Genomic DNA, 27471 nt, shown 5'->3' with positions numbered 1-27471 from the left:
CTTAGTAACTAAATTGCAGATGTGTTCTTCACATCCACTACAGCCAAAATTGGTACGAGGTACATGATTTGTAGACTACTGTTGAACCTTCCATAAGCGGGCACCCATGGGATAAGAAAGTCTTGTTAGGAGAGGTGTCAGCTTATGGGAGGCTAAAAATGTAGTGTTTTGTAGGTTGGGTCCGTCCACTTATGGGAGGTTTCTACTGACAAAAGTGACAGTTGACAGAAGGTTCGACTGTACTTTGGTACACAGAATTAAGTTACTTACGTGACATGGCCTCGCGTGGTGAGTCAGCATTCGGTTTTGGTAATGGCTTCATGCACAGCTTTCTACAGCCATCATGACAGCACTTCTCACTGACGTCACAGCTTGCATCATCAAAGCAGCTGTCATACTGATCACCGCGGCACATCTGAGGGTCGACAGTAGGACAGTAACCTGGGTTGTCTGCAACGATAGAAATTGACAGACGGTTGTGCACCACAAGCTCATTAGCTAGATGTTTCATGCATAAAGGTGTTATGACCTACTATTCACCCGCCTGATGAAACAGTAGTGTGCAACCATTCAAATGAAAGCTATTCAACGGTACTTGCATGCAGTTCAGCTCTATGCCAAAGAATGTGGTTTTAACTTCCAAATACGTAAATTATCGGATGTTGTGTGATCACTCAAATAAACATAGGCACGCTAAGCGTGCAGGAGTTATTTTTTCAATTTATGGGGTGGCTTGGGGTGAAACTGGGTGATTGTCCTGTTGGGATGGTTTATGCCATGGGTTGAGCCATTTGTGTATGGCGGCCCACGGAGTCACTTTTTTGCACAAAATTTGCTTGCAAACAAAATAACTTTTACGTGCATTAGCAACCGTAACGTGTTACTTTTGTTTGTTACGGAATACTTTTGGATTTTTGCCAAACACTGAAACATGATATTGTTGTTTTTCTCACTTTTGTAACATGAGACCTTTGTTTTTTAAAAACGAACGTAACACGATACCCTTGTTTTTCTCGAAAAAGCCACGTTTCCATACAGACATTGAACGAAAAGTACTATAATAAACGAAGTAATAAACGCATCAAATCAAAAACCACTTTCTTCGGGAAAGTTCTTTAAAGCGCAGTATACCTGGAGTCTTTGTTTCCTGTCAGAACTGTTCAACAAGGATTTTCTTTCATTTACAACCTAAATTCTATTCAACAAACAAGAACTAATTGAAATATCAAACTGTCACGGAATGGCACGCTCTTATTCTGTTTTTGCTATCGATTGTAGTTGCTTTTAACAGCAAAGTTAATACTTGTACCGACCGGTTCATTAAATATTTGAACGAGATGTTTTACAGTTGATTTCAGTTTACTTTGGCCGCCCGCTTTGCGAAGTTTGTTGGGAAATTGGAAACTTTGTTATGAAGTTGCCAATTACGTTGCGAGTTTGCGAATCAAATTGCGAACTTCGATAAGTTCCCAACTTCGGCCCGACTGAACTTTCGAAGTTTTGGTAGTTGAGGAGAAACAAGACATGTTGCTCGAAAGTCATGGCGATTTCTGAACTCGAAGATTTTAGAGCTTGTCAAGGAAAGTTGAAGTAGCTTGAAGTGCAAGACAACGTTTCGCATCAGCGATCACACAAGTGATTTGGCGATAAATAAATTTTATGCAGGTAGAAATTTGGTCAAATTTTAACTTTTTTGTATGAAAACACATATTTAACGATTTCTGTGAGGCATAATCTTCACTGTCTTCAATTTCAAGTCTTCTGCGTTTGTAAACCGGATGAAACTGGATGGTTTATTGATTTTAATCGAAGCCGACGCGACGCGACAGACTTATTTGTTCGAGACAACATGTTTACGGCTCGCTGAACATAAAAGTCTTTTATTTTTTTGACATTTGTTTCCAACAGTTTAGCGTAGCAAAGCCCTTTTTGATAACATAATTATAGAAGGTTTTATTAATTTCGGGCCGAAGTTGGGAACTTTGTATCGAAGCTCACAATTTGATTCACAAACTCGCAACCTATTTGGCAACTTCATAACAAACTTTCCAATTTCCCAACGAACTTCGCAAAGCGGACGGCAAAAGTAATGACAACATTATTCTTCAAATCTGCTTTGTGCAAATGTTATATGTTATTTTTACTACGGTCAGGAAAGCTAGCCTCTCCAAACGTACGCTCGAATAAGACGAATATCAAGTTATTGTTGGGCCTTTTGCTCACGGCGTGTGTGTTGTAAGCAGGCGGGCGTTACGAAAAACGTTTTTAATCCAGGGTTAAATCACAACTCACCGATTCCGCCTCCTTCTAATCTAAAAACTTTAAACGAAATTGCTGACTACGTCAGTTTGCTTCCCCTTTATAAACTACAATTTGATTGGTTCCGATAGTACCTGAAATCTGATTGGTGTGACAAACCCACATACTTCACTGATTACAGGTCCATCGCGCCGACTAAAGAGCTATTTTGAAAAAATAACTCAAAAACTACTGTGCAGTACTTGCACGTGATACTACTACGGTGTATTAAGGCATTAAAGGTGTTACTAGTCTGTACATTTGTGGATGAAAAGCCTAATGTGCGGCCACTCACATGAACGCCACGGTGGTTTTATGTGGCACTGTTCATTACGCTGTACTGAGTACATGGTAGTTTAGTCTTTAAGTGTGTGAATAAAGTCCTAATGTGAAAGTCATAAAGCAGTACATTTGTGTATTGTAAGTTTATTATGCTCTAACGTTAGGTTTGAAAAAAAAAAACTGTCGTGTACGACCATTCAGGCTGTACTATGGCCCTTAGGAGTAAAAGGCTTTAAACAAGGCGCACTCACTGTTACACTTTCCAGGAGACTTGACCTTTATCATCATGCCTTGCTTGCAAGCTGAAACCTTCATCTGACACTCGTTGCTGTACGTTTGTCCGTCAGTTCCACAGACAGGGCTATAGTCAGCTGTGCAAATCTCTGGGCAGGTACACTCTCGCTCTCCAGAGTCAGAAATGCTACAGATGGCATAAGGATCTGGGCAGGGATTCAACTGACAGGCATCGAGGGCTGAGAATTAAAATAATAAAATATGCTCAATAACAAAATTGATACACAGAACGGTGGGGAGGAATGGAATGCATCACTGCAGACTTGATTCATGCCATTTCCCCACTCTGTGAGATATGATATTAAAAATTTCATAATATGACTTAATTCTCCAGAGATTTAGGATTGGTTTAACTTGCACGTCTTTAGTAAAGATTTTGGGTCAAATCTCAAATGTATTGCCTGGCAAAAAACAAACCTGAATTTATACACGCTACCAAAGGGTTGTCCTAAGTTCGACATAATAACACACACTATACAGATTTAACGCACAAAGCAAGGGTAACGATTTGATATGTGGCGTGACTGAAGTGTGACTGATATAAGGTGAAACTGTGTTGAGTGACAAGGCATGAAAGTTCAAAGTAAAACTTACATCCACAGAACTCATTACAATCCTTCTCCGTGTCAAATCTGTTGGCACTTCCTTCACATCCACCGAATCTGAACTCTTCGCACTGCCGTGAGGTGGAATTAAAGAAGAATCTTCTCATGGAAGCACGACAGCGACCTTTTTCCACTGGTAGACTGCAGATCTGTGCAACTATAGAACAAGTGAAAATAGATATCACTTTTAAGTCTGTGATTCAAACTCTAGCGTGTGACCAATCAAATGAAAAATATTGAGCAACACTTTCATGTACTGTTATGAAGGGTGTCCTCAGTGTTTTTGGTTGCTATTGTTTTTTTGATTTTCCAAACAAATATGACACATTGGCCGTTTTCACACTAGAAGTCCTATGACGATTTGTTCGTTTAGTGTGAATTTAAGACGGCTTTGAGATGACTTGTCCGTCTAGACGACCAAGTCGTCCGCAAAAAATCGTCTTCCTAGTCGGCATAATAGACGAACAAATTCAGACGACTTGTACGTCCAACATCGCGTCCATCCCGTTTTCACACTCAGACGATTTGTCCGTGCCTAATGTGAAAACGGCCACTGATACACAGAATTCCTATTTCACCTTACCTGTACATTTTCCATTTCCAATGTAAGTCAGTTTTCCTGCAGGCATACCTCCAGCCGCTAACATACACGCAGTGGCCTCTAACATGCACATGTTGTCATACGTCCGTCCATCTGAAGCACACACTGGATCATGATGAGCAGGGCAATTCTGTCGACATTGGCATGTAGCTTTACCCTTTACGACTTTACACACGGGGTGGGGGTAGCTGCACAGTGTATTTTCACAAGGGTTTGCTGAGGTTGGAAAAGAAAAACCACTGGTTAGAATTAGAACTAGTATTTTCAGCTTGCATTTTAAAACAGATTTAAGGGCATTGCCCTGTATTGCATTGCACAACTTACTGCGCAGAATTTTACGCGTTATTAGCGCGCGCACATAAACAAAATGGTGGCTTTTTTCTCTATGCGGCTTAGTCCGCGAGAAAAATAAATCGTCTTCCGTCAGCGAGTATGGCGACCTCTCAATTTTTTTTTTCAGATTTTGGGAGTAGCGATCAAATTCCTTCATGCAGTAAAACGAAAACAGATCAATTTTTATGTTTGAAAAATAAGTTATTCGCCAGTGTACGCAAGGGAATTAAGGAATTATGTGGTATATTTAAGGTCTTCCTTAAGGCAATCAACCAGTAGGCAAAGTTCTATTTTGGGGCAATGACCTTAACTCTGAAAGAACCTTTACGGTAATAGGAAGACAGCAGAGGGATAACTGGTTATAAATTAGCATGACTTAATATGGTAAGGTTTGTAGTGAATAGGAAACTAATAAATTTGATTTTTGTCCAGAAATTCCAAAGCTGTTTTTTCAGTGTGCATGAAAAAAAAATCATATTTATATCGTTTTAAACACTGACTGAAACCTATACAACCATCATTCACTTGAAATAAAGAACTCGTATTTGTTAAAATTAATTGAGATTTTTTATAGCTATTTGCAAAACAAAAAACATGAACATACGTTCCCTCGATCTCTCAAAAGAAGACGTGCACTTTTTAATACAACCATCAAAACAACACTTCAGTTCTCCAGCGCAGTCCCAATCTGTGGCACATTCTGCAGGTCGTATAATTGCAGGGCAGGGCTTAGGATCAGCCTTTGGGCATTGCCCTAATTTGGCTGGAGCATAGCATTGCTTGGTGCAGTCTCTGCGCAAGCAACATTTCTCGCCATCAGCACATTCTGAGTCATCAGAGCAACCGGTGATAGTTTGACATGTTGGGATTGGATTCAGAACTGGACAGCTGTCTTCAGGTGCTTCTGGAGAAAAAAAAAATCGGTAAAACGTTTAAAATTGTGATTGGCTTAAGAAGACCGAACCCACTGAGCAAGTGTCAACAAAAAACGGAAACAAAAAAACTATTAACAGATGTTGGACAAAATAGTTTTGATTTGAGTCAAGCTTTTCTCCAACATGTTCCAACATCTGAAGAGCGCTATAGAACAGTCCAACATGTTGCGTTATTTAATCGTTGACAATAAGCCTCAGCGATGTTCAATGATGACAATTACTGTTGAAGCTATCCCTTGTCAAATGTGAGATTGGATCCCACTGGTACCACCTGGCATCCACATTTGTCACGCCTCAGGCCCTACAAACTTAAGGTAGGATCCAAGGTGGTAGCCCACAGGGCATAATTAAAAGCCTAAGAAGGGATCCCACAAAGGATCCTGCCTTCAAGAAAGATCTCCAGGGCTAAAAAGATTAACGATAACATTTTGGAATACATTGAAAGAGCCACTGACCTTCCCTGCACTTTCCTGGGTGTTTCAACCCTACATCAGTACCCTTTTTGCACACCAAGGACATCCTCACACACTCTGTGCTGTATGTCTTCCCATCAGTGCCACATACAGGGGCATATTCCCTTGTACATAATCTGTTGCATGAGCATTCGTTCTCACCAGTCTTCTGGTTTTTCACACACTTTGCATAGCGATGGCATGGTGGATCACAAGTTAAATTCAACTCATCTGCAAAACAAAATAGCAAAATTACATGTTAAATAATTGGATTTACTCTTCTTTTTTACCTTTGTCACTTAATAGTTTATCATCATCACTATTATTAATTGTTGCCAACTTTCAGACAACGTTTGTGGTGAGTTTGTTTGAAATGTTCACTCAAAGTGCAAGAAATGCAAGAGGCGGAGTTTTCAAGTTTCAAGTTTGCTCTTTGTTTCCGTCTCCCTCCTCACTGGTCAGTCGAAACAGAAGTCGTCAAAATGTAAAAAAATAGGCAAAATCCTTGTCAAATGGTTATGAATGCAATGCAATGGAATGGTCATGGATGTTGAGACATTTCTACAAAAAAGTGAATAGGCTATTCTTGTGTAGCAGTTACTGCAAAGTGCATCTCCACCACCCCCCCCCCCCTCCCCGAAGATGTAGTCTCCAGTAATTAATTTGTGACTCCTTGTGCACTTAAATCGTCTCCATGTCGAAAGGCATCTGAAATTAAAAGGCCTGGCAAAACGAGGAAACATGTTTCCAGAAACATTTGTAGCGCATGCATGTTTCCCAATATTTCCTAGTTTTGCCGGCCAGGCAGGAAGCAGTTTTAACTTCAATTTTGTTCCAAGAAGCAAAATTTTGCTTCTGCTACATGGCAGAAACATTTCGTATTTCTGCACGGAATGGCAACATGGTAAAACGAGCCTTAACTACACAATTTCTATACTGATCGCAAAGGGAGCATAAAAAAACCTTAAAACCATGCAACAACCAATCAGCGACACTTGACAGATCTCTGTAGAGCTACAACATCAGTATGAAATTTTTCGGCGCTAATCTCAGACACCTCACAAGTGTGGAAAAACTAGAGCCTGCGAAGAGAGACAAAGAGACATGTGTGTCACGACAAAGATAAGTAACACTCACCTACAGAGGGGCACTCCCCTCGTTCCTTAACCGTTACATCAGTGCCTTCTTTACACACCAACAGCTTCATCATGCACTCAGTGCTGTATGTTTTACCATCAGTGCCACATACTGGCGCATATTCTCTTGTACACAGTCTGGTGCAGGTACATTCGTTCTCACCAGTATCATGGTTCTTCACACATTTCCCATAGCGATGGCATGGTGGATCACAGGTTAAACCTCCTGTAAACGACATAACAACATTAAGTGTTCATCTACGGTAACTAACTTCAACATCTTTTGACACTTGCCAAATTTGGCAGTTATATTGAAGAAGAAACATGCTGCAGAAATATCGAGCCACACTATTGACTTAGTTCACTGGTGACCATTTAATACATGGCGAGCAGTGACCTCAAGGTTGCATTAGGCTCATGTGTTCAGACGTCCCTTCTGGCAAGCAGGCGAGCACAGAGGGATGTCTGAAATTCAGGCTACTTAAAAATGTCATTTCACAATGTTCCACGACTCTTGTCAAGCAGCAGGGTGATTAAAATAACAAAAAAAGATAAACTCTGGATCATAATACCTTTCCCTTCTGCTTTGCATTCCCCTCGATGCTTCAGCATGATGTCGTCACGTCCTTGTTCACACACAGACATCATCATCATGCAGACAGTACTGTAAGTTTTTCCATCAGTGCCACATACAGGGGCGTATTCTCGTGTACATATTCTGTTACATGTGCATTCATTTGCACCGGTGTCAGGGTTCTTCACACATTTTCCAAAGCGATGGCATGGTGGCTGGCAAGTTAACACAGCAGTAGAAGTAGGCTTTCCTATGGAGAGGCGGCGAATATCTAGAAAGAAAACATCAAAGTTATCAACCTGAAAAAAATATGCTCCTTCTTTTGATATCGTAATCTTCACTCCTTCAACAATGGGCCTTTTGCAACATTGGTCACTATGTAGCTGGAGCTGTATGATTTACGAAAATGGAAAGAGCATGTTTTTATTAAGCCCGAATACCAATTTTCAGACCACTGCTGTATGATAATGAGATTTTACCAGGGTTTCAACACTTGAGAAATTAGAAGGTTTTTTATGGAGGTCCGTAGGCTAAAAAGAGGCACTGGTACCAGTTTAAAATTTTGAAAATTATAATACCGGTAGTCTGTAAAGAGAAAAAAAAAAACTAGAGCGTGACTGGATTCCAAGGTTTGATCTTCCCATTCAAAACCTTCTAAACAGCCATGAAAACATATCCTTTTTGGGACATACCGTATTTTCTCGATTAAACGCCCCCGGCGTTTATTTCAAAGTTGGCCCGATAGGGCCGGCGTTTATTTGAAATCAGGAGTTTTTTCAAGCCCTATGTTTCTAAGAAATGATTTTTATTCAATATTTTTGACAGCTATATAATTAGACTTTATTTTTAAAGCATATTAAACCTTTAATAATTGTTTAAGGGGTTTATTTTCAAATACAACTTGGAGACCCGGCGTTTATTCGGGGCCCGGCGTTTAATCGAGAAAATACGGTAAGCCCTAAAATGTGTATGCTACCTTATTTTCGTGAATTATGCTCTTTCTATTCTTGATAAAAATATTTTTCCAAAGTGTGTTGCTTCTACGTTTAGGAAAATTAGGTCAAGTCACCAACTGGTGAAAAGGATAGCCAGTCTGTTGAACTAAGTCCCAAGAAAACAGTTACAGAATCTCACTTTGTGAAGAAAAGGCAAAGAAGCTAAACAACCATCACAGAATGCCTGTTGCTCCACGTACTCACCTGGAAGGGGTGGTATTGGAGGTGGTGCGTCAGCCTTGACACATTTTTTGGTGCAGTCTGACTGAAGGCAACACCTCTGTCCAAGACGACACACATCATCAGACTCACAGCCAGATACTGATGCACATCCTGGGATAGGGTTTGGTACTGGACATGTGCCCGGTCTTGAACCTGAAATTAAAATAATGCAAAACAATGAGTCTACTGCAGGGCAGGCACACACTCGTCAGCATTAACACTGTCTATCCATCTTTAGGGAGGAATGAGAAAAGGAATTTATGGCAGAAACACGTTCCAAATCAATGTATAAGATAGAATCTAAAAAACTTTCTAGAATTGGCTAAATGGGACCACGTTATGTCGCTATCACATTTTCACGTTTTTGTCATGTGCCTGCTCTTATTACGGTCTTGCCTTTTATTGTTTGATACTACTTTTTAAACATCCTACTGATGCAATCGAACTGTTAACAAATTAATAGCCAGCAGTGAAATCCGATACGACAATGAGAGTCAGCGTAAGTAAACTCTCCTACTGTTATGTTGCAGCAAACAACAGTACTGTGAAATTACAAAACAAAAAATTAAATAAATAAATCGATCACAGTGCAAAATGCATCTCAAAATGAAATTCATCCCACCAAGCTCCACAGCTGATTTGAAAAGACATCAGGCAAGATAATTTCTTTGATTTTAATTCCGTTTGCAAATGACAAAATTAGTGTTTAGTATGACGTTTACAAACAAGCATGTTGGTTACCTATGACTGAGCTTTTACAGTGTTAAATTTTGGGGAGGGTCATATGATGGGGTTAATAACCTTAAACAGATTACAAACCAAATATTTTGGGGAGGGTCATATGATGGGGTTAATAACCTTAAACAGGTTACAAACCAAATATTTGAGCATCAAATTTGATTCAACACATCATGACTCACCATCAGGATGGGCAGGTTTGACGCACTTGTGGATACAGTCATGATCAAGACAGCAGGTTGTTCCTCCAGGACACTTGGGTCCTCCTGTGAAACAGTTGGGTTGGGATGCTGGTGGACGTGCACAGGAAGGAGTTGGATTGAGACGAGGACAGCGTGGCTGTGGTTCTGCAAAACAAAGTAAAATAATTTATATTCAAGTTATCCTTCTAAGGAGGCCATCAAAGGGGGGAAGCCGTGTTGCATGTTTCCGAGAACTGATGTTTCCTAGTTAACAGCAGTAAATGTCGCTGTCATTTTTTCCGCTTTTGTGTTGCTGTTGCATTGTGTCGATGTCGCGTCACAGTGCCGTAATGATGTCGCTTGTCGCTGTTAAAATGTTCGTATCGCCAGTATTCAGGGTGATGTCGCTTAGAAGGCCTCTCTAAGGGAGGCATGCTGGTCCAATGGTTAGTGTGCTGCACTCTGAGATCAGGCCCTGGCCAGGGTCATCTGCAATGTGTTTTTGGCCAAAACACTTCACTGTGTCAGTGCCTCTCGCCAACCAGCTGTATAAATGGGTACTGTTGAATAGGGTGTCACATTTCGAGTTTTGGCCTTAAAAGGGGTATCAATTCTCGATTTGCTAATATTGAATAGGATCACATACCTATCCAATATTTACAGGCGTACCTCCCTTCTCATCCCAGGCTGCTAACGGCCTATTGCTTATTCCCCTAGATGCGAGGCTTGTCCATCAATATCACAAGTTACATCCCCCAGAATTTTGGTCAGGTTAACCCAATAATTTGCAGTTACCCCCTTGTAAAACACAGTGGGTGACGGAAGGCATTGCTACGGCAGTGTCTTTCCAAGAATGCAACACAACGACCCAGGTCTAGACCTGAAATATTGCGTACAATATGCCAATAACTCACTTCCAATGCCACCCGGTAAGGGTGAGGGCGGTAGTGGTGGGACTTTGTCAGTCTTGACACACTTTTTGGTACAGTCTGACTGAAGGCAACACCTCTGTCCAAGAGGACATATATCATCAGACTGACAGCCAGATACTGACGCACATTTTGGGGTAGGGTTTGGTACTGGACATGTCCCTGGTCTTGTACCTGAAGATACAAAAATCAACAATACTGTCATACTGTTATACTGTCAAGAATGTGAGACCAAACCACGGCTGGTTAATCAACAGTGTGTTGTGTACAAGTTTCAATCTAACCTGTGTGATACAGGAAGCTATGTTGGCTACGCACGTGGATGGCCATACAGGCAAGTAATCTTCTGTACACAAGCACTATGACATCGACCACAGGGGTGCTGTCCTTGAGGACCCCCTCAGTTGTTTCAAATCGATTGTCTTGTCAACAACATGCTATACACTTTAAGCAATTAACACAGCGATTGAACGTGCAATCTGATTCAATCTTTGCTAAGTCTCTGTGTGGCTTCCTCCAATATGTAAATTTATAGGACTTGAAGTGAACTCTTACGAACTCACATTTAATAATTGTCATTCAACCCTTGATAATAGCACCAAAACGTCATGATGCTATATTTTTTGTTTTTACTTGTTCTTGTATTAATTTCAAAATCATTGTTAATACTGTCATCAACGCTTAATTGGTGAGTGTGAGTGATTGACTACTTTATAAAGCCATCCTAGACCCAGGTAAATGAAGCAGCAGTAGTTAGCATCCTAACATTGTTAATTACCATCAGGATGGGCAGGTTTGCTGCACTTGAAAGAACAATCGTTGTCAAGACAACAAGCTTGTCCAGTGGGACACTTGGGACCTCCTGTGAAACAACTGGGTGGGGCATCAGGTGGCTGTGCACACAAAGGAAGTGGATTGAGTACAGGGCAGATCATCAGCTTGGCTGCAAAACAAATATCAAATTATCCATTTTTTGCCGTTTAGTCAGATAAATATCATGATTGTCTTTTAAGGAAACAGTATTGAAGGGGCAGAATCATGAGCATCACTTTGAAAAGTAAAAAGTCAAAAGAAATGTTACATTAATGGAAATCTTAAAATAATGGACTAGCTTTGTTAAAAATGACTATAACAGTCCACTTAAGTAACAAAGTAGGTATTATCATGAGTTATACAGGCAAGAGATTTGAATCAAAAATTGAAAACGTCTGGAAGACGTTTTCAAACTCTGTCAATGCGTCTTGGATAAATCGTTAAAAACTAATTACACTTTGCTCTCCTTTGAATGATTCACTTAATATCTTCAACTTGGTGTTCTAGGCGCATTTTGTGAATAAGCGAAGCTATTTTGTTATAAATTTAGCTCGCCATTAATGCATCAAAATCCCCATGACACTGCCCCTTTAACGAACAGAATCCACCTAAAAGAAGCCAAACAACAACTCAAACTGTTGAGAGCATTTTGTTTTCACAGCACTCACGTGGAGGTGGAATAATCTCTGCTTTGACACATTTTCGAGTGCAGTCTCCCTGCAGACAGCATTTGCTGCCAAGAGAGCATCCATCATCAGACTCGCAGCCAGTTATGTTGCCAGCGCAGACTGGAGTGGGGTTCAGTAAAGGGCATTCTCCTGGTCTCCTTCCTTGAAAGAGGAAAACAGTAAAACTATCTTCATTGCTAAGTTAGCTAAGTGTGAACTCGAGATTCCTGATTTCAGTGCTACTGGCCAGGAACACTTTGAAAACTGGAAGCAAAAATGTCAAACTTTACTTTCAGAATACTGTAAAACTAACAATATCACGCAAAAGTATTGTACTGTAGGTTTCATTTAAAGAGCCACATCCTTGTACAGGACAATTAACACGAAGGCACTGCGTAAAAGCCTTCATTCGGGGGAGCAGGGATAGCACAGAGGTGAGAGCGCTCGTTTCCCACCAATGTGCCCCAGGTTCGTTTCCCAGACCTGGCGTCATATGTGGGTTGAGTTTGTTGTTGGTTCTCGTCTTTGCTCCAAGGGTTTTTCTCTGGGTTCTCCGGTTTTCCTCCGTCCACAAAAACCAACACTTCTAAATTCCAATTCGATCAGGAATCCGAGGGCCACAGGTTTGAAAGTTGCAAGACTGTTACGTGCAACCCTCATTAAACAAGTTGATTTTATTTGAATGTTCACACACTGTAGATTTTGTTTGCCCCACAGACTTAACAGTTCGTACCACACCCGAAGATCTGGTTCCTCTAGCTTGAAGTAACTTAGAAGCCACTTCCCTTTCTGTGTGGGGTTTATGTCCATTAATACCGTCAGTGGGTTACACGAGCCCAGCATTTTTGTGAGGCCGTTTTTGTGGGTGCAAGGACTTCCAAAAACACAACGGAATTTATGTCAGACATAGTCCCTGAACTACAGTATCCATCTCTAACAAACTGCAAAGAACAAATATAAACTATGCTTCTCGCCAAATTCTTACCATTGTCAAGAGCTGGCCGTGTACACTTGTGTTCACAGGTATTATCAAGGCAGCACATAAGGCCTGGCTCACATGTTACATCTCCAGTGAAGCATGTTCCGTTCTTCAGAACACAGGATGGAGTTGGGTTTAAAATTGGACATTCCTTCTTTTTAGCTGTGGAGTCAGGAGATAACTGACATTAACTCATGAAACAAAACAGCCTTTTCACTTAGGTTACATCTCACTCTCTGTGTATATTTGAACTTTATACACCTAATCGAAAAAACGTTGATTACGTGAAAAGCATAAACACATGAACGCCAGGACTGAATGGCATTCTGAGTAATATTCCTTTTAGTGATAATCAAGATATGTTCTTCTTTTGGAGACTTAAGAGCATGATTTATGCAACCTGTCTTTACTTTTCATATGTTGTGCACTGTTATTACACATTGCATTTTTCACATGATTGTCACTGTTATTTCACATGTTGCTCGCTGTTACTTCACATGTTTTTCACATGATGGTCTTTGTTATTTCACATGTTGCTCGCTGTTTATATTTCACATGTTTGTCACTGTTATTTTACATGTTTTTCACATGTTGCTCACTGATTTTTCACATGTTTTTCACAGGTTTGTCACTGTTAATTCACATGTTGCTTACTGTTATTTCACTTGTTTGTCTCTGTTATTTCACATGTTTGTCACTGTTATTTCACATGTTTTTCACATGTTGCTTAGTTTCACATGTTTTTCACAGGTTTGTCACTGTTAATTCATATGTTGTTCACGGTTTTTTTCACATGTTTGTCACTGTTAATACATATGTTGTTCACCGTTTTTTTCATAAATTATGTTTTTAACATGTTTGTCACTGTTAATTCATATGTTGTCCATGGATTTTTCCACATGTTTGTCACTGTTAATACATATGTTGTTCACGGTTTTTTTCACATGTTTGTCACTGTTAATTCATATGTTGTTCACCGCTTTTACACATGTTTTTCACATGTTTGTCACTGTTAAAACATATGTTGATCACCGTTTTTTCACATGTTTTTCACATGTTTGTCACTATTAAAACATATGTTGTTCACCGTTTTTTTCACATGTTTTTCTTCACTGTTATTTAACACGACTGTTTCACATGTTTGTCACTGTTGTTTCACATGTTGCTCATCGTTGTTTCACATGTTGTTTCACATGTTGCTCACTGTTTTTTCACATGTTTTTCACATTGTTGCTCACTGTTATTTCACATGTTTGTCACTGTTTTTCACATGTTGCTCACTGTTTTTTCACTTGTTTTTCACATGTTTGTCACTGTTATTTCACATGTTTTCACATGTTGCTCACTGTTGTTTCACATGTTTTTCACATGTTGCTGATTGTTTTCTCACATGTTTGTCACTGATTTTTCACATGTTTTTCATATGTTTGTCACACAACTGGCTTCCAGACAACCTGGTCCTGGGTGGAGAGAGGCACTGTGAGAGTCATCAGTGTCTTGACCCAGACCATGATGATGATGACGATGATGATGATTGATTAATGATAATGATGATGATATACATACCACATTCTCCTTGTTTAACCACTGTCAAGTTCTTTTCTGTTTTGCAAGCTTCCACTTGTAAGCCACACTCATTAGGGTACGTTCTGCCATCTGATCCACAGACTGGCGTATAGTCAGCAGTACAGATTTCATTGCACTCACAGGATGGTGCACCGTCCACAACTCTACAGTGCTGCCTGGGGTCAGGGCACACTGTCCTAGCACATTGGTCTGTTACAAAAACAAAATACAAAAAAGGATAAGAAAAGCTATTCCACATGTAGTCTTACAACAACAGCTATTAACGCTAGTGTTTTTACAAAACTATTCACACAGTTATCAAAATTGTGTGGTGTGTAAAGCATCCAAAAATATTCATTATCTTATGGCAATTATCGAAAATGACGTCATATATTCTAAAAAAGTCAGCCATCTTTTTGTATCCAAAAACGTAGATAATCTTTAATGTTAACTTTAAAATATCGAAACAATATAACAATGCAAAAGACGGTAACATTTTGGACAAATGTCTCAGTAAAACAGAAATAACCTAAAAAAGTCTGGTAAAAGAGGCTTTAAATTAAAAAGGTTGCGATGTGAGCATCAAGTCTCATGAACAAACAAGTGATATGCCAAAATAAAAGTTTGGGCATCACTGCTTTTTCAATTTTTTAAGTAAGAAAAGTTTGAAATCCATACAGTCACTTTGTGTCCTCCCCTCCCTCCTCCCTTAGGCTTAAAGATGAATTCCAGTCCGTACTGCGCAATCTCGGCTGCAATGTTTATGCGAGCCCAACACGAAGGAATGTTTACAAGCAAAACTAAAAATTCCGCGACAAACTTACCTTTTTCTTCATTATTAACGCCAGATATCATTGCAAAACAAATAATAACGAGTAGAGGAACCTTGACGCTATTTCAAACCGACGTTTCAGCTCATCGGAAATTCTTGAACCAAACGAACTGTAATGGCGGACTAAATAAACTTCATGTATGCTGTCACCGAAGTGTAACGTTTCAACGAATTCAAAACAAAAACGAAAACAAACCCCGAGTCTGCGCAGTACGGACTGGAAATCAGCTTTAATAGGGTAATAAACACTTGCAATAGCGACAAAATAAAATTACCACACTCTCCCATGGATACTACTGTGAGGTCCTTGCCCGTCATGCATGCTTCAACCTCCAGGCTACAGTTATTTGGGTAGCTCTGTCCATCAGATCCACATACTGGCAGCAGGATAAGTGGACAGACTTGCTGGCAGGCACAGGTTGCCATGCCGTCTTCGACCTTACAGAAATGCAGAGGATGACTGCATAGTGAAATGTCACAAGGGTCTGTTACAGCTAAAAAAAAAACAGGAAAGACAGTAGGCAATTTTACACATCTCTAAATGGCGTAAAATATCGTGATGCTCCACTAGCAATAATAAATACACACCTATGCATTCGCCACGGTATTCTTCCTCGACAATTCTATTTCCCAAACAGCTCATGCTCTCCAGTGCACTTGGGTTGGGGTATGTTTGACCACCAGAGCCGCACACTGGATCAAGGTTTGCTGTCATTACCATGGGACACAAGCACACTGCCTTGCCATCAACCTCTTCACACTGATGGTACGGATGTGTGCACAGTGATGGCTCACCACAAGGGTCTGCGGACATAAAAAAGCAAAGTGATAAACTATAAAAAATCATGTACCTGACTATTTGACTGCATGATGCAGTTCTAGTCAAGACCCACATTTTGACCTTGCTCACCATAGGGTCTCCAGAAGCTCAGTGGTATAGCATCCAACTAGATCACGGAGGGTCGTGGGTTCAAATCCCATCTGGAACTCAGAATTTTTCCAACTTTTTCAGTTTCAGTTCAACCTTGGTTAGCCAGACATTTAGATTATTAAGTTGAACTTTTTTCTGTGCTTCCCAGTACTTTTTCCACACTAGAGACTTGAAAATTTTAATTCTGGATCACCGGAGATTACATCTAGTATTGTAACCATTCAGCCATGCAACATCCCAAAAATATCAGTTCACATCATCAGTTTAGGGCCTCTCTAAAAACCGTCCCCAGGAAAATATCGTTGCCATTGCCATTATCACCAACTGACAGTCGCCTTAATGCTTAAAAGAGCTCGAGCCACTACAAGCATCAACTTTCTTTTTCCAGTTACAACCCACAGTCAACTAACAAGCTATAAAAGAGTCTCTTACTCGTATTCTTTTTCTGGCACTCTCCTTGACTCGCCACCGTAATATTCTGACTTCTTTCACAAGCTGTCGACTTCAGAGCACACTTGTTAGGGTAAGTGTTTCCATCAGAACCACACACTGGAATGTACTCCATTGTACACGCAGATGGCAGACACATGCATGTAGCACCTCGGGATGTTTTAATGCAGCGGTGCTGTGGATGACTGCACTGGGATTTTGCACAAGGGTCTGGTTCTGTGAGATGAACAACAGCTATGAGCTTTTTGACTAAGACGGAAGGCTGGACGGGAAGACAATTTGAATATCACCAAAATTTCTTAACAACACAAATGAGTCTTGCAATGGACTAGCATGCTGTCTAGCAGGGAGTAACAAAACTCCTAGCTAATCACTTCATGCTAAAGAACCAGAATTATAGTAAAAGGTCAATTCAGCCTTCAATGTCTACACCTATCCCAAAGATTTAAATGGATTTAAATGGCCTATCAGATGTGTCCAAACAAACAACTATGAGCTTATTAACTGCGCTGCGCAGTTCTTGCTCTGCACGGGGTTTATTATTATTTTTCGTTTTGTCGGTGACCTGTACCAAACCTCCACTCGGTCAGGCTCATGTCACGCGATGTTTAGAAGCTACAAATCAGTAACAAATGGAAACATTTTCTTATTTTTTGTCTTTACAAAGAATGTTTAGTGTGAAATATTCGATTTTGAAGCGTTTTATTCAAAGGAAATTCTAAATTTTCATGCGTTGAAAGAAAAATATATTTCAGCGGGCCAGAATCTGTGAATAAATACCATTACGTTGGTGTAAAAGAATGTGCTGACATGACAAGTTTCACTTTCGATCGGCTAGACCTCGAGTCACGTAGTTTTTCAAAGCTATTATCAGCTACCTTTCAAATCGTTGCGAATCCATTAATCTTTACTTACAAAATTCAGTGTGAAGTATTTTGAGGCGTTTGAATCAAAGAAAATACTAAAATTTCACGCTTTAAATAAATACGCTTTAGCGGGCAAGAATTTACATTTATTTACATTACGTTTGTGTCCTGGAATGTGCTGGCGTTAACAAATTTTTACTTTCACAAGGCACTGATCGGCAAGAATCACGCAATGCTCTGAAATGGTTTAAATCTGCTACAAACGGAAACTAACCAAATCCTCTGGTCTAAACTTAGCATGTTAAGTGTGAATTATTCGACTTTTTAGCGTTATTTATTTTTGGAACTGTGTCATCTATAGGATTTCTGAAATCTGATGGAAAACCACTTAGACAAGCATGCCCTGACTTGCAAGGGTTACGTCATTGGTAAATTAATTCCCCAGGGAATTTCCATTCAGCAAAACACACGTCTAGTGTTCTTCTCAAATTTGATTTCCTTATTTACTCCAATATTCCATTTTCGGAGCTGGTTATTCAATCTTTAAACGATAATTCAAGACAACACTGGATGCTGATTTAAAATATTTTTTTGTTTCACGGATCAGGATCGTGGGAATTAAATTTGGCCACCATTAGCATATAAGAAAAATGCTTAATTTCGGATGGAACTAGTCAACCATGAAATGTCACGCAAAGTGTTTTCTTACCATCTTGTTTGTCAGTCGCAACAGTGTTCGACGAACAAGGGGAGGGGGGGGGGTGCATTTTTGTTCCCCCCACATGGCTTCCCTAAAGTGCTCACGAGACCAGCGCAGTTGTAAGCTCTGAGAGCTCTTGTTGACTGAGAGGGAAGGCTAGACGGGAAGATACTTTGAATATCACCAACATTTCTAAACAACACAAATAAGCCTTGCAGTGGACTAGCATGCTGTCTAGCAGAGAGTAACAATACACCTGGCTAATCACTTCATGCTAAAGAACCAGAATAACAGTTAATGCTAATTCAGCCTTTAATGTCCATTCTTATCCCAAGGATTTGAATGGACTTTGCCTGTCGGATGTGTCAAACTGAGCAGTCCAATAGTGTAATATCAACTGCCCAGGGAACCAATCAGAGCTCCTTATTTCATAATGGACCAGTTTTTTATATAAAATCTATTAAGGAGAACCACTTCAGCTGTACCATACACCTTGTGCAAAAATGGTCGTCATATCTGTTGTTTGGTCAAGATTCTGAAAACGCTGGTGGTGACACTTGAAAATATATGGAATAATATGCTAGTCTGAGAAGGTTCAGCATTTCTGGCTAAAACGCTGCAGATTTGTATCTCACTCAAATTTAAGAGATTTGTATGGAAAAAGCCACCCTGGCCTGCCTAGCCTTGTTTTCATGTTTTTGGCCTTGCAAATGTCCCTGTAACTTCCCAGAAGATAAACGTAGAGCCTTTAAACTTCATACACTGATTTACTTTGACTTGATCTTTAAGTTAAAGTAATTTAATTTTGTTAAAAAAATGATTCTTCTGGGAGACGAAAATTAAAGGCAGCCTGCACTGGGTGGCATCTCTACAATGGCCAAGAATTTTTCACCCTGGGAAACTGTGTGTCAATGCACACATTTCAATAAAAAAATCCCTTTTCAATGACCACTTCTCGAAAATTGGCCACCCTATCCCACTGGCAGTTTATTCTGTCTTAAGATGGCCATTGTAGAAGGGTAGTTCATCTGTCACGTGTATACCATGACTTACCACAAGTGTCTTTACTGGCCACTGTAATCTTTTTCTGCTGGGTACATGAAGCAACTCTCATCTGGCACATATTGTCATAAACATTTCCATCAGACCCACAGACAGGTGCAAAGATCCGTGGACAAACTTGTGGACAAACACATTTGCCCATGCCATTATCCTCCTCACAAGTAGCATAATGATCACACTTCTTCACGCTGCAAGGATCAGCTGTGGAACAGTATAAGACATGTATTAAACAATTAGGTGTGGTTCACACTAGCGACATAATGACATAACCACATGGACATAAAGAAAAGTTCAGTTCTTTCCTTATGTCGTTATGCTTATGTCATTATGTTCCAACTTTGTCGTAATGACATAAAACATCAACGTGAGGTGTTCTTTTCATTTGCGTGACCTTGCCGTTATGTCGCTAGTGTGAACCAGGGCTTACCACCACATCATCCTCTTTACTGTTCAAATCCCATTCACCCACAGTACAGCCCAAAAATAATGCATGGCCAAGAAGTGGCGCCCAGCCTCAAGAGTCCTCATGAGCCCAATGAGGATAAGTAAGTAGTAAGTAAGAAGTGACGCAAGAAGTTCTTGTGATGCAAGAACAGGAGAGTCCTGGCATGTTTTTGCAGTTTACCCCACAATAACTTTCAAACTGCAAGAAATTGAAGATCCCACCACAAGAGGCAGCGGGAAGTTACAAACCTAACCGCAAGCCTTAAGAAGCGCCTATGAAAGCCTATGGAAAACTGTTATTTACCTAGATGTGCTTACAGTTTAGAAAGCTGATGCTGAAACCATTACATTTAGCGAAAAATACCTTTCTATAAAATAAATTGAAAACTCTTCCTGAGGGTCCTTTAGTAAACAGCACAATTTAACACCCTGGATTGGTGATTTAAATTATCCAAAATCATACACTTTCAGAAATTTTAACTATTCACTATGTACCACACATACATTGAGGAATGATTGAGGATTTAACAGTGCCTAATTTCTACAACTTTATTTCACTTCTACTACATTAAATGGATGCACCTCCCATAGGCAGACAGTTTATCTAGAGATGTCTTCTGGTCTTCAAAGTAATAGCTTCAATTAATAATTAATATAACAAACAACAAGTCACCTGCACATTCTATGCCATCCCCTTCAAATCCTGGGTTGCACACACATTTTCGGCCTCCAAACACAAGTTCAATGCACTGAGCATTTTGATGACACTCTTCTGGGCATTGAAGATCACCTACAAACAAAAATAATACCAAAAAAATTAAAGTAGGCCAGAAAACCAGTGACAAGTACCACATTTCATCTCTTTCTCAGTACTTGTGAAAGAATATGGTTATAATAATTAATATTGTATCTGTTATTTGTTTATTTATCACTTTTATTATTCTCAAACCAAAGGACTGAGATTGCTATTTACACAACCATGCACCTGTACTCGAAATTAAGAAAACACAGACAAATTCTATTTCGGGTATTTATGCAGAGTTTTTAACTCAAAATATTTTGATATTCCATTTTCTTTGCCACATCAATTTTCTTTAATTTCCTTACTTCAATTTCAACTTAGCTCAAATTTAATACCTTACTTATTAACGCAGACCATTAAAGGGGACCAAAATGCAGCTACAGTCCTGTAGGGAAAAATGTCAGCAATGTTCTTAAGAAATCCCAGCTAAGGAAGCCAGGAAAAGGTATGACCTAATCACCAATTACTTGGTGCCTGAAATTTTACGTATCAATTTTTATTTTTAACAATTAGGGGCTGATGGCCCGGGCAATACCTCACTCTCAAAATTTGTCATATAATATTATACCCTGCAAGAAGAAATCAAGGGTTTACAAACACCTCCATTTCACATCCCCCAACACAGCAACGGCATGTAACAAAATTTAATTGCACTTGGAAAACTATATCATTCTGTGGCATCTAGTGACTTACCAAATTTAACACAGTCCTTCTGACAGCCATTAAAACAGCACTTCTCTCCATCTTCGCCACAGTCTGCATTGTTCTGACACATGTCTCCTCGTCTGTCACAGATTCCATTTAGTCCTTTCCAGGGTCGGGGACAGATTTGGGGTTTATCAGCAATGACACCATCTAGGACATACAAGTAAAATTCATTATTCACAGGCACAAGGGGCCATGCAGGAGGAATGTCAACTTTATGACTTGATAGAAAACATAGACAGCCAAGCAAGCTAAGCTTTGTTAGTAGGGGATTTATTAAATGACCCAAAAAGAGCTGTAGATTAGCATAACCTGGTCCAATACTTCGAAAATAATTATTGGACTGGAAATTAAGCATTTTGATTGCCTGCAAGGCCATAACCAGACCTTGCCATAGACGAGGCAAGATCTTTCTTGGGGTTTCTAGGGGCATGCCTCCAAAAAATTTTGAAATGTAGATGCTCTTAAATTCTTGAATCAGAGACATTTTTCATGACGTATTTCTTGAGAAAAATCACTGTTGTTCAACTGGGGATTATTTTGCCAACAAAACATATTTTGGTTTTGGTTTTGGGTAAAAATCTAGAGGAGGCAAGCGTCCCGTCTTGCGTCTTGCTAGTTACAGCCCTGGCCTGATTCCAGTAGTTAGCCTTTGTCAAAACTGGCCGGCCGGTCCGGTGGTTTTGAATTTCAAATGGGCCCACAAGATTTTTCCACAAATCCACCATGTCAATGTATAATATTTATGCATTGACTAATTTGACAGGTCAAATCTGACTAGCAACGGAATTCTGTCCTCAAATATACCAGTCTGGCTGGCCAGTTCTTACAAATGGAAAGCGCCCTTAGTCAGGTCATAAAATTTTTATTAACATACCACATTTTCCTGGCTTCACAACCCTGAGATATTCATCATTCTCGCATGCTGCCACCTCCATAGCACACTTGTTGGGGTAGGTCTTGTTATCAGAGGCACAAACTGGTGCATACTCAAGTGTGCATGCTGTCTTACAAACGCATTCAGCTGTGCCATTCTGAACCTCGCATCTGTGAAGTCTGTGGCTACAAAGGCTGATTTCACAAGGGTCCATTAACTCAGAACCTGAAATGACCAGAAACTCAAATTGCATTCATTGCTCCACTCTCTATTAAAGGGGGTCATCACAAAGTGTGAGTCAGCCAGGTGTGCGATCCATTTCGGTTCAGTTAGCCTAAATAGCACTCTGCCTAGTCTACAATTAGAATAGGTAGCTTGCGGTTAGCTTTTTCATTTGGAGTAGGGACTTCTGCCTTGCATGCCTCGCACAAGACTCCATTAAAAGCTTCTTGCTCAACCTTAAAACATAGGCACGCTAAGCGTGCAGGAGTTATTTTTTCAATTTATGGGGTGGCTTGGGGTGAAACTGGGCGATTGTCCTGTTGGGATGGTTTATGCCAAGGGTTGAGCTATTTGTGTATGGCAGCCCACGGAGTCACTTTTTGCACAAAATTTGCTTGCAAACAAAATAATTTTCACGTGCATTTTGATACATCAGAACTGTTTTATTTAATACGTAAATTTTCATCATTTAATTGAAAAAACAAAAACTAATTCAATTATCAAAATGTCACAAAATGGCACGTTCTTATTCTGTTTAAAGCGGTTATTTTGTTGCTAGCTTTCTAGTAACCATTTCCTTTCTTTTGTTTGTTATGGAATACTTTTGACTTTTTGCCAAACACTGTAACATGATATTGTTGTTTTTCTCACTTTTGTAACATTACACCTTTGTTTTTTAAAACGAACGTAACACGATTCCCCTTGTTTTTCTAGAAGAAAGCCACGTCTCCATATAGACATTGAACGAAAAGTACTATAATAAACGAAGTAATAAACGAATCAAATCAAAAACCACTTTCTTCGGGAAAGTTCTTTAAAGCGCACTACACCTGGAGTAATTGTTTCCTGTCAGAACTGTTCAACAAAGATTTTCGTTCATTCACAACGTAAATTCTATTCAACAAACAAGAACTAATTGAGTTATCAAATTGTCACGGAATGGCACGTTCTTAGTCTGTTTTTGCTATTGATCGTAGTTGCTTTTAACAGCAAAGTTAATACTTGTACCTGTTCATTAAATGTTTGAACGAGATGTTTTACAGTTGATTTTTATAGTTTACTTTTGCCGCCCGCTTTGCAAAGTTTGTTGGGAAATTGGAAACTTTGTTATGAAGTTGTCAATTACGTTGCGAGTTTTGCGAATATAATTGCGAACTTCGATACAAAGTTCCTAACTTCGGCCCGACTGAACTTTCCAAGTTTGGTAGAGGAGAAACAAGACATGTTGCTCGAAAGTCAGCGATTTCTGAACTAGATGATTTTAGAACTGGTCAAGGAAGGTTCAAGTAGCTTGAAGTGCAAGACAACGTTTCGCATCAGCGATCACGCAAGTGATTTGCCGATAAATAAATTTTATGCATTTAGAAATTTGGTCAAATTTTAACTTTTCTGTATGAAAACACATATTTAACGATTTCTGTAAGGCATAATCTTCACTGTCTTCAATTTCAAGTCTTCTGCGTTTGTAAACCGGATGAAACTGGATGGTTTACCCATATATAAAATTGATTTTAATCGAAGCCGACGCGACGCGACAGGGAAGACTAATTTGTTCGAGACATGTTTACCGCTCGCGGAACATAACCGTTTTTCATTTTTATGACATTTGTTTCCAACAGTTTAGCGTAGCAAAGCCCTTTTTGATAACATAATTACAGAAGGTTTTAATAAATTCGGGCCGAAGTTGGGAACTTTGTATCGAAGCTCACAATTTGATTCGCGAACTCGCAACCTATTTGGCAACTTCGTAACATACTTAATTTCCCAACGAACTTCGCAAAGCGGACGGCAAAAGTAACGACAACATTATTCTTCAAATCTACATTGTGCAAATGTTATATGTAATTTTTACTACGGTCAGGAAAGCTAGCCTCTCCAAACGTACGCTCGAATAAGAAGAATAACAAGTTAGTGTTGGGCCTTTTGCTCACGGCATGTGCGTTGTAAGTAGGGGAGCGTTACGAAAAACGTTTTTAATCCAGAGTTAATTCACAACTCACCAATTCCGCCTCCTACAAATCTAAAATCTTCGAACGAAATCGCTCACTACAACTGTGTCAGATTGCTTCCCCCTTATAAACTACAATTTGATTGGTTCTAATAGTACCTGAAATCTGATTGGTGTGACAAACAAACATACTTCACTGACCCACTGACTGACTGACTGAATGATTACACGGGAACATCACGCCGACTAAGAGCTATTTTTGAAAAAATAACTCAAAAAGGGATGCTACAAAAGGGATGACACCTCTTACATTTCATATCTTTCAGTTAACTGAAAACTTAGAACTCTGTTAGTCATGATAAACTAAACATGGTTCCGAATTTCATGAACCAAAATCAGCAACGTATGCAATCAACTTCTTCTGATTTTACCAGAAAACATTCTGTAGAATAACATTTTGTAACCAGCAAATATGCATAAAATAACAATGCAGATGGCATGTCACATGGAGCATGCACACTACAGATTCAGTCTTGAGACCGAAATATTAAATCTCATTACTTATTCCCACAAGTTACTTAGGTAAATGTTAGTTCTAAGAATTTGGCAGGACATCAGGGCAATTTCCCTTACAGTATAGTTGATTATTTTCTCAATTCTCATCACTTGTCTGCTTGACAATGCATTGGTATTGTAAAAAGAATTAAAATGACAATCACTTAAAGCAGTTGTGTGGTTCAGGGTCCCACTTACAGTACCTGCAGGGTTCATACCCTTTCTCACAAACAATTTTCCAGGACTTTTCAGGGACTCAGATCAATTTTTCTAGGTCTCCAAAATTCACATCAACCCTTTCACTCCCGAGATTTCAATATTATTTCTCCCTTACAGTCTCTACATTTCGTATAATAATTATTAGTTCTGAGAATTGAGTTGTAACTTGAGTTTAACAGATTTCCAGAACTATTCAGGACCGGTAGTCTTTTTCACAATAAAATTCCAGGACTTTTCGGGTTTTCCAAAAAAAAAAATCCTGACTTACACTTTCCATCCTTGACTTTCTCAATAGCACCTCCACTGTTACAACTGGCGACACCCAATGAACTTGGATTTGGGTATGTCACTCCATCTGAGCCGCAAACAGGGAAGTACTCCAGTGTAACAATTTGTGGGCAGACACATTCTGTCTTCTCATTGGTGACTCGGCACCTGGCCAGTGGGTGACTGCAGTTCACCTTCTTGCATGGTTCAACTGGGGTTTTTGTTAAAACTTTAAGATCAAAAGGAATGCATAAACTGTACATGCTAAATAAATATACCGCACAAATTGAATTGCATGCAATAAATGATACAGTGCATAGCTAAGCATCTGGGGTTGACCCTACTACTTAGTTAAATTATTCTGACCAATAAGTAAAATAAGCTAATAAGAGCAATGCAAAGTTAACAATAAATCAGTCAGGACTTGTCACATTCCTGTTTTTTGGTCTTTGAAAGGTTTTTCATTAATTACATAGAAAACAAACAGGTCATTGAAAACAAAACATCATACAATCACTTAATTTGACTTCAAAATGACTTATATTAATAAAAATAAATTGGTCCAGGTTGCAATTACAGTAATTAACCTACAATAGAGCGGTTTTCACTTGAGTGTCGAAAGTACAATGGCGTTTGCTTTGGTTTTGCGTTCACTACGCTTAGTGATTGGCTTAAAAATCTCGCGCCACTTTCTCAGCCAATCAGAAGTAAAACCAAAACCAATCGTGACTCACTCGCGCACGTTTTCCCGCGCTTCGTGCCAGTTACATGTATTTGCTTTGAGTTTTGATTGGTTCACTGAATTGTCTGTGTCCTTTGTGATTGGCTTGAGTGATTACTTTGGTTTTGGTTTTACGACACTCAATTGAAAACTGCTCTATGTGTTAAAAAATAATCTGGATGGGAACAATTAGCTCAGGTTGGAACCAATTAACCTAATTATAAGAAAAATTTACGCTCCATGAAATTAACACAAATTATCAAAATTCATGATTTTTGAAGCTCTGTCAAGGATAACAACAAAATTATTAATGAATGAAATCACAACACTCCATTCGTTTAAACAGTGTGGATCAACTAAATACTTACGGCCTGCAATGCTCTTTTCACATTTTCCATCATAGTCTACAGTCACGATCTTGCCTGCCGCACATGAAAACACGTCCATCATACACGTATTATCATAAGTCTGACCATCAGTTCCACACACAGGTGTAAGGTCTGTAGTACATTTAGCTTTAATACAACGGCACACAGGTTTGCCGTCATCTGTTGGAATGCATGTCTGTAATGGATGACCGCAGGTGACGTTGGCACAAGGGTCAGTGTTGTTTTCCTCTACGACTTCTAAAAAAAGAAACCACAGTTATTATCCCAAATAAAAGGACAGTCAAATCTTTCCTCACAGACACCTCTACTTTATGGACACATTGCTTGGTCCCAGAGAAACCAAAATGAATATACATGTAATCTAGACCTCTTCAATACAGATTAAGCTCTGCCTCTTTGACCATAAAAGAGGTTTGAAGGTATCGGTACATGAAATTATTTTTCGCGACATGTTATTTTCGCGAATTTCGCGGTTCTAAAAAAATCGCGAAATTAAATTGACGCAAACAATAAGTGTCGCGAACATAACATGACGCGAAAATTAAGTGACTCTCATTATGCCGATTATCAAGAAAGAATGTGTCAAGTACCCCGCTGGGTTGTTTCTGTTGACATTTAATCCCGCCGTTGCATTTTTGTTAATTTTGACGTTATTGTTCCTTTAACAAAGTCGTTTTATTAAATTCAATGACATGCTAAATAATATTACGAAGGAAATGTTAATTGTGTCTTCCTCAAAAATGCGAAATTAAGGTGATTCAAAATACAACATTTTCGCAAAGTCGCGAAATTTAAGTGTCGTGAAATAAGGGCACCTCAAAATCGCGAAATTAACATGTCGCGAAAATTTCATGTAATAAGGTATATAAACCACAAAAA

General features: G+C 39.3%; 1 protein-coding gene and 1 long non-coding RNA gene across 6 annotated transcripts in view; one reads left to right on the top strand and one right to left on the bottom strand.

The window, feature by feature from the left end:
* LOC144650780 (uncharacterized) overlaps positions 1-27471 on the top strand; it is a 207753-nt gene that overhangs the window by 20414 nt on the left and 159868 nt on the right. The window lies entirely within an intron of this gene.
* Positions 1-27471, bottom strand: part of LOC144650724 (uncharacterized) — a 77639-nt gene that overhangs the window by 16716 nt on the left and 33452 nt on the right. For all 5 annotated transcript variants that reach the window (XM_078510463.1, XM_078510462.1, XM_078510465.1 and 2 more), the window contains 24 exons: positions 26572-26829; positions 25484-25711; positions 22272-22496; positions 21383-21544; positions 20561-20677; positions 19435-19644; positions 16798-17031; positions 16023-16238; positions 15710-15928; positions 14603-14812; positions 13043-13198; positions 12058-12219; positions 11355-11519; positions 10562-10750; positions 9648-9812; positions 8710-8880; positions 7509-7781; positions 6938-7162; positions 5804-6031; positions 5018-5317; positions 4063-4296; positions 3469-3636; positions 2832-3053; positions 271-450 (listed from right to left, as the gene is read on the bottom strand). In XM_078510463.1, the coding sequence (XP_078366589.1) occupies positions 271-450; positions 2832-3053; positions 3469-3636; positions 4063-4296; positions 5018-5317; positions 5804-6031; positions 6938-7162; positions 7509-7781; positions 8710-8880; positions 9648-9812; positions 10562-10750; positions 11355-11519; positions 12058-12219; positions 13043-13198; positions 14603-14812; positions 15710-15928; positions 16023-16238; positions 16798-17031; positions 19435-19644; positions 20561-20677; positions 21383-21544; positions 22272-22496; positions 25484-25711; positions 26572-26829 (4917 nt within the window). The remainder of the gene's footprint in view (positions 1-270; positions 451-2831; positions 3054-3468; positions 3637-4062; positions 4297-5017; positions 5318-5803; positions 6032-6937; positions 7163-7508; positions 7782-8709; positions 8881-9647; positions 9813-10561; positions 10751-11354; positions 11520-12057; positions 12220-13042; positions 13199-14602; positions 14813-15709; positions 15929-16022; positions 16239-16797; positions 17032-19434; positions 19645-20560; positions 20678-21382; positions 21545-22271; positions 22497-25483; positions 25712-26571; positions 26830-27471) is intronic.

The sequence above is a fragment of the Oculina patagonica genome, chromosome 4 (genome assembly GCF_052425735.1).
Source record: "Oculina patagonica isolate OP01 chromosome 4, crgOcupat, whole genome shotgun sequence".
Taxonomy (NCBI): domain Eukaryota; kingdom Metazoa; phylum Cnidaria; class Anthozoa; order Scleractinia; family Oculinidae; genus Oculina; species Oculina patagonica.
This window is presented reverse-complemented; position numbering and strand designations above follow the sequence as displayed.